Genomic DNA, 6,240 nt, shown 5'->3' on the forward strand with positions numbered 1-6,240 from the left:
TGTAGCAAGTTGAAAATAAACTGAAAAATACATTATAGTTTTTTTACACACGAATTTTCATATACTTGTTTCAGTAACCGTCTTAAGAAATTAATCTGTTGTCCAGATAAATATTTTTATAATCAAAAGATCAGTGATAATGAGTTTTAGTAATTATGAATCTCTTAAAACAGGAACTTAACTTTTAATCAAATAATAGTGGTACGCAAAAAACACTCAGACACGGTCCAATTCCAGATACCAACTATTAATAATTATTTTTTTACATTCAAGTATTACTGAATGTTAAAACAATAATAACTTGTTTTTAGGTTATGTTAGGTTAAGTTTGGTTGTAATAAATCAATTTTTTATTACTTTATTTTGATTTTTCATTGTTTATAATATTGATTTTACTGATGTTGAAGAAAAAAAAGCAATATCAATAAATTTAGAGTAACTTTTCTTTCGCGCGGGACCTCTTAGGAAATCCCTAAAAAATTTATTTAAATTAAAAAAAAACAGTTCATTTTTGGCACCGTTAGGCTCCAGGCGTTTTTGGGACTACAAGAGGCCCCAGTGCGTGCCGCCCCTGAGCCGGCCGTCGGCGGCAATCGATGTGGCCGCCGAGTTGCTATGGTTACGCTTCCGGCAGGCAGAGCCTCCGTTCGGTGGTTTCGGTAACTAGTCGCTCGACTTGTCGCCTGGCGAAGAGCCTCTTCCAATCAACCGGCCCTTTGGAAGGACGAGAGAGGATAATAGACCGCGTCATTGTTTTTAGGTGGAAAAGAATTACTTAATTGGGGTTGGGGGATCAGCGCGAGGGGGTGGAAGGTGAGCGACAAATTAAGAAATTGGAGATGATAAGAGATGAGGAGTCTCTCTGTAAAAAAGAAAAGGATGGACTTGCTTTTCCATTAAAATATAATCATCATGTCATAAATTGATAAAGCGGATTTATTCAATTTTCTTGGATTTATAATTTTTTTTCTGTACCCACTCCTCGTCACTAAGATGCATACCCTTTTAGAGGCAAATACCAAGATGAACATATTATTATAATTACACATAACTATCTCTGAAAGTCATCTTATCATTCCTATCAAACATACATTAAACTGAATCAAGCTTATCAGACGCCTAAAACTGTCCAAAACCTATCCTGATACCACGATTCTAAGGTTCTAAGTCTCTCATTCTCTCAGTTTGTTCCTGTTCCACATTACCGTATTGGCATTCAAAGCTCACATAATCAAGCTTATAAACATTTTCTTATTCGGTATTTGTTGATCGGGAAAATCCGTCTGACTTCGTCTTCTTGCAACAGCATCGTTCTCTCCTGACAAGAAGCGAGTTATAACCATATCAACTTACCACGCTAATTTCGTGCGGCCTATGGTTTAAAAACTAATTATAAATCGACTATTTGATTAAATAAAGATAATTTCAGCTTCGTATTAAGAGTAACACGTACTTTTAACCCCTTAAAAACTTACCCCCACCAAGTTACACTCTGTTTGTTGTATTTACATTAGTAAAGTGTTGGAAATTATGAAACCGCTGTATTCATGAACGAAACAATACAAGGTGTCTTACGGCGACGGCCCTTTAGGAATATCTCAGAGAATACTTCGATTTGAATTTTGAAAATTTGGGCTCTAGGGTTTTCGGGAGCGTTCTAAATAAAATAATGTCATTGTTGTGATGCTTCCGATTATACAGAGCGATTCACAAATGGTGACAAAAAAATGAAAGGGGTCTTTCCTATAAAGTTTTTATCTAGGACGCCCCGTTAAAAAGATACAGGCTGTTAAATTTCAAAAAATAATTTTAATTTTTTAAAATGATTTAAAAACTAATAAGTAAAATAATTTGAAATTTGAGCAGTTAGAAGAAAGAATAAGTAATGCTTTTCATGTCATTTAAGTAAAAGTGTTTTCAGTTGTTAGAAAAAGACAAACTAACATTAAATATAAAAATATAAGTACTTCATAAAGTAGAGCAATCAAAATATAAAATATAAAATCCAGACAAAAGAACTTAAGTATAAACAATAACAGACAAATAAAACAATTAAGCTGACTAACATATACAAGATAAGGATTACATTTGCTTGACAATTTTTTCATGTCATTCATAGAATGAAAAAATATATCAAGTCGATCTTTATACTTCTGATAATTGGAAATCATTTGGGAGATGCTATTAGTAAATTGGTACGAGGTGTAGGTAATTGTAAAGTGAAATCTAGAATTAGATAGGTAATCTAGTATTGAATGTAACACCAAGGTCAGTAAGACAGAATTTTACATTTGCTTACATTCAGAGGTAGATTATTACATGAACGTCAATTGTGTAATCTGTCAAGATTATCTTGTAATCTAGTACAATCGGTAGAGGATTTAACTTCCAAGAACAACTCCAGGTGGTCCACATAAAGTAAATAGTTGACATCGAGGCATTCAGTTAAGTTATTAATAAAAATAATAAATAACAGTGGTCCCAAGATTGACCCTTGCGAAACACCTGAAGATTGATGGAACTCTATTAACGTAATTACGAAAAATAAAATAATAAAAAATCCCGAAGGTATATCTAGTAAGGGCAACCCAATTTTTGTTTTTCCATGACATTTTTTTTTATTTTTCCAACGTAGTGTCACGTGACATATCCAATTCTAACGCCGTCAAAAGGGCAGTCGCTTTAAAATGTTCCCAAGCNCCAATTTTTGTTTTTCCATGACATTTTTTTTTATTTTTCCAACGTAGTGTCACGTGGCATATCCAATTCCAACGCCGTCAAAAGGGCAGTCGCTTTAAAATGTTCCCAAGCATTCCTGTGCTTTTACAACTTCAATTATGAATAATTATTACAACATTTTCTCCTCGCAAGAGAAATTTCGATAAATACTTCTTTAATTATACTAATTACGTAATCAATTTTCACAGAACCCAACACCCATCTGTTAGTAAATTGTAAACCAAAGACCAGCGGCTAATTACTTTCTTCCGAAACACATTAATTCCTAACAATTGACTAGATTCCATTCCAATGGCACCGTACAATCTCCTGGGGACTCCGTGAAAGTAGTGAAAGATCCTCCAAGAGTATAAAAACGGCGCGTTCCTAAAAATCGTCCATCAGTTCCAACTGTACCCGTAACGATTAATTTTACATAATGTTTAACGGTTTCGTTTGCGTGGCGTTGTTGGGCGCCTTCTCCGTGGCCCGAGCGGGGTTCGAGGAAGGCCACGGCGGGGGCCACGAGGTGTCCCACTCGGTGGAAGTCACGAAACACGTGCCGGTGCCAGTATATCAACACGAAGTGGTTAAGATACCTCACACGGTGCCCGTGCCAGTCCCTAAGCCCGTGGCGGTGCCGGTGGCTAAGCCCTACCCCGTCCACGTCAAAGTACCTCAACCTGTGGCGGTTCCCGTGATCAAGACCATCACCGTCCCCGTCGAGAAGCCGGTGCCTTTCAAGGTGGAGAAGGTGGTGCACTACCACGTCGAGAAACCCGTGCCTGTACCCATCGAGAAACACGTCCCTGTTAAGATCCCCAAGCCGGTGCCTGTGAAAGTACCCGTCTACAAGGTGGTGTACCACCACGGCAAACACTGACCTGCCAAAGACTGATTTTTGTTACCGATAGTCATTACTTGTTGTTATTGTTGTTATTTCTTTTTCGTTGTTGTTGCCTTAGTTTGTATTACTTGTTGATTTTGTTTACATTTTTTTAAATAAAAGTTGTTTTATTATAAAAATATTTTGTCAGAGTTACAGACCGACCCAAATAGGTTTGCGTCTGAGTCTACATTTTATTCCTTCTAACCGAACGCGTTCTTTTTCTTTCATAAATTAAAACCTTTAACTCTTAAAAAAAAATCGAAGCAGGTCATGCGTTGCCAATTGGATCATCATCATAACTGATTCAACAAGCACTTTAGTCCAGCCGGTATCTGTTTTATAAAGGGTAAGTGTCTGAAAAAAACTAGCATTTTTTGCCATTTTTTAAATGATTTTTCCGATTTTTGCAATAACAATAATTATTTTTTCGAATTGCAACTAACTCTATCTTGATCAAAATTTAATTACAAAACTTTTTTTCCTTTTCCATTTTTGTCTAAAATGAATAGTTGCTAAGTTGTCGACGAGAAATCCAAGAAAAAAATNTCTTAATGAACATGGGGTCGCAAATGCCTGCTTAACGAGATACAGGGCGTCAAAGTTTCTGTAAAATTAAACATTGTCTGCAATAATTCCAAAATGCCTGAACGTTTCTATTTCAAATTTGCTATACGTAATTAGCACCTTAACACCAATGTATGATGTACTGTTTAAAATTTTATGAACAGCAGTGTCGTAGAGACGGGGTCAACGTGACCCTTTTTTTAAAATATTTTCTACGCCACTGCTAATTTTATCAAACGGTCACTATTTACATATTAACAAATGCAAATATCCTCACAAAATTTTGGGGATTGAAGTTCTTTGAGTAGAGGAATTGAAATCTGTTCACATTTTGGTTAAAGTTCATAGAGGGCGCTAGCTGCAGTAAATTGAATGTGTTAAAAACGACATAATTTCTTTGTACTTTAAGGTATCTCATCTTTGGTATCAAATTCTTATTTTCCAAGTTCTTTTACACAAAAAAGGTACACTTTATGAAAGTAGCTGTCTCGCACCGTTTTCGAGATATTTGTCTTTGAAACTTCCAATGCTGTTACATTAAATTACAATTAAGTACCTACAGCTATTATTAATTTAGTGGTAAAGTTTCTTAAGTAGGATTTGGACGAAAATCAAATAATTGACGTCTTCCACTTGTCATTGCTGTCATTTGTATGCTAATTTCTATTAATGCGACATTTTTATTACCGGTACTTTATGATCTGCTGGATTAAAAAATATACCCGATATATGCCAAGAATAAGCATGTATGTCAAGTACCTATAAGAGCTAGTCGCAAACGAATGGTATGACGTCATAGCGTGACTTTCGTACGTTTTCCCACACTCCGATTTCATAAATTATTTTGAGGGATCCATTGTTGGAAAAAAAATCTGATTTTTTGCACATCGACTTACTACGATGTAAATTTAGTTAAATTACCAGCCCAAATATGATTAATTTGCAGCAAACAGTTTTGATTTCAGGAACTTTGACAGATTGTTTTTTTCCCAAAAATTGTTTTAATAACCACCCAACCTAATACCACTGTTACAAGCAAATTATTCCTGATTGTTTTTTTTTTAATTTATACTAACACCAACTTTTTTCTATCTACTCTTGGAGAAACGGCGAGCCACCTTGTATATCCGACAAAGTAGCTATCATTAACACCCTCGGGCAGCAAAAACATCCCCCACCCACCTAGACCACTCGACTAAAAGCCAACTAGTCGACAATAATCCCATAAGTGAGCACTCAATTAACCGTCTGCCGATCCCACCTCTGAAATCAAAACAATCCACTCTCTGGAATCGCGCCGAGCGTTCCCACAGGACCAAAACAAAGGTGGTCGTGAGCCGCGTCCGTCCGCGATCCGCATTGTCGCCAAATTGTCAGCGTATGTCAATTGTCATCCCTAAATAAACCCCGTTGTCGAGCATAAAAGAAGTGAGCATCGAGCGTGCGACTGGCGCGTGTGATGAGCGAAAGGGGCAGGGGGAGGGGAGGGGGGGATCATCATAGCCGGCTTTTATCCGGGATCACGCTGGGTACTTGACTTAGCCGCGTCAGGAATGAAGCAAAGTGGTAGCGGGTCGAGATTTTGGCGTTTGAAAAAATTGCAAAGGATATAGGTGACATTTGCAAAATCAGTGTTAATATTTTGTCAATGCCTTCTTGTAGACAAATTACAAGATTATCCATATCTCACTCCTGCCTTCTTCAATTTTTTTTATGTAGTCGAGATTTCCATTTTTCTACTGAAAATGTTGAAAAAAATTCATCGCAAGAAGAAAAAGCGGCTGAATTTCCTCCTTCAAGAAGGTAGAAGGCCTTAGAGCTTAAAAAACTCCAAAAAAAAAGTCCAACGGCGTTAAATCGCGAGATCTCGGCGGCCAATTCTGATAACCAAAACGGGAAATTACACGACCAGGAAGTAATTGAATTATTTATAAGGCTGTATTCTATTTGGCACTGTCTTGTTGAGATCCCTGAGATCACTGTTGAAATCCCATCTCTTCTACATCTATATCTTGCAATTCAGGCACAAAAAAGTGGATTATCATGTCGCCATAGCGTTGTGGATGTAT

The 6,240-nt window shown here is 36.8% G+C and overlaps 1 protein-coding gene across 1 annotated transcript; it reads left to right on the plus strand.

Moving 5' to 3' along the window:
- The first annotated feature begins 3,157 nt into the window (after positions 1-3,157).
- On the plus strand, positions 3,158-3,671 carry LOC108910808 (zinc finger protein 512B-like). The gene has a single exon (XM_018715536.1). The coding sequence runs from the start codon at positions 3,158-3,160 to the stop codon at positions 3,599-3,601; it is 444 nt and encodes a 147-aa protein (XP_018571052.1). The 3' UTR covers positions 3,602-3,671.
- The last annotated feature ends 2,569 nt before the right edge of the window (positions 3,672-6,240 follow it).

Source organism: Anoplophora glabripennis, unplaced genomic scaffold, assembly GCF_000390285.2.
Source record: "Anoplophora glabripennis isolate ALB-LARVAE unplaced genomic scaffold, Agla_2.0 scaffold290, whole genome shotgun sequence".
Classification (NCBI taxonomy): Eukaryota; Metazoa; Arthropoda; class Insecta; order Coleoptera; family Cerambycidae; genus Anoplophora; species Anoplophora glabripennis.

Excerpts from the sequence above, each read along its gene's own strand:
- LOC108910808 (XM_018715536.1), top strand. The coding sequence starts at position 3,158 with ATGTTTAACGGTTTCGTTTGCGTGGCGTTGTTGGGCGCCTTCTCCGTG.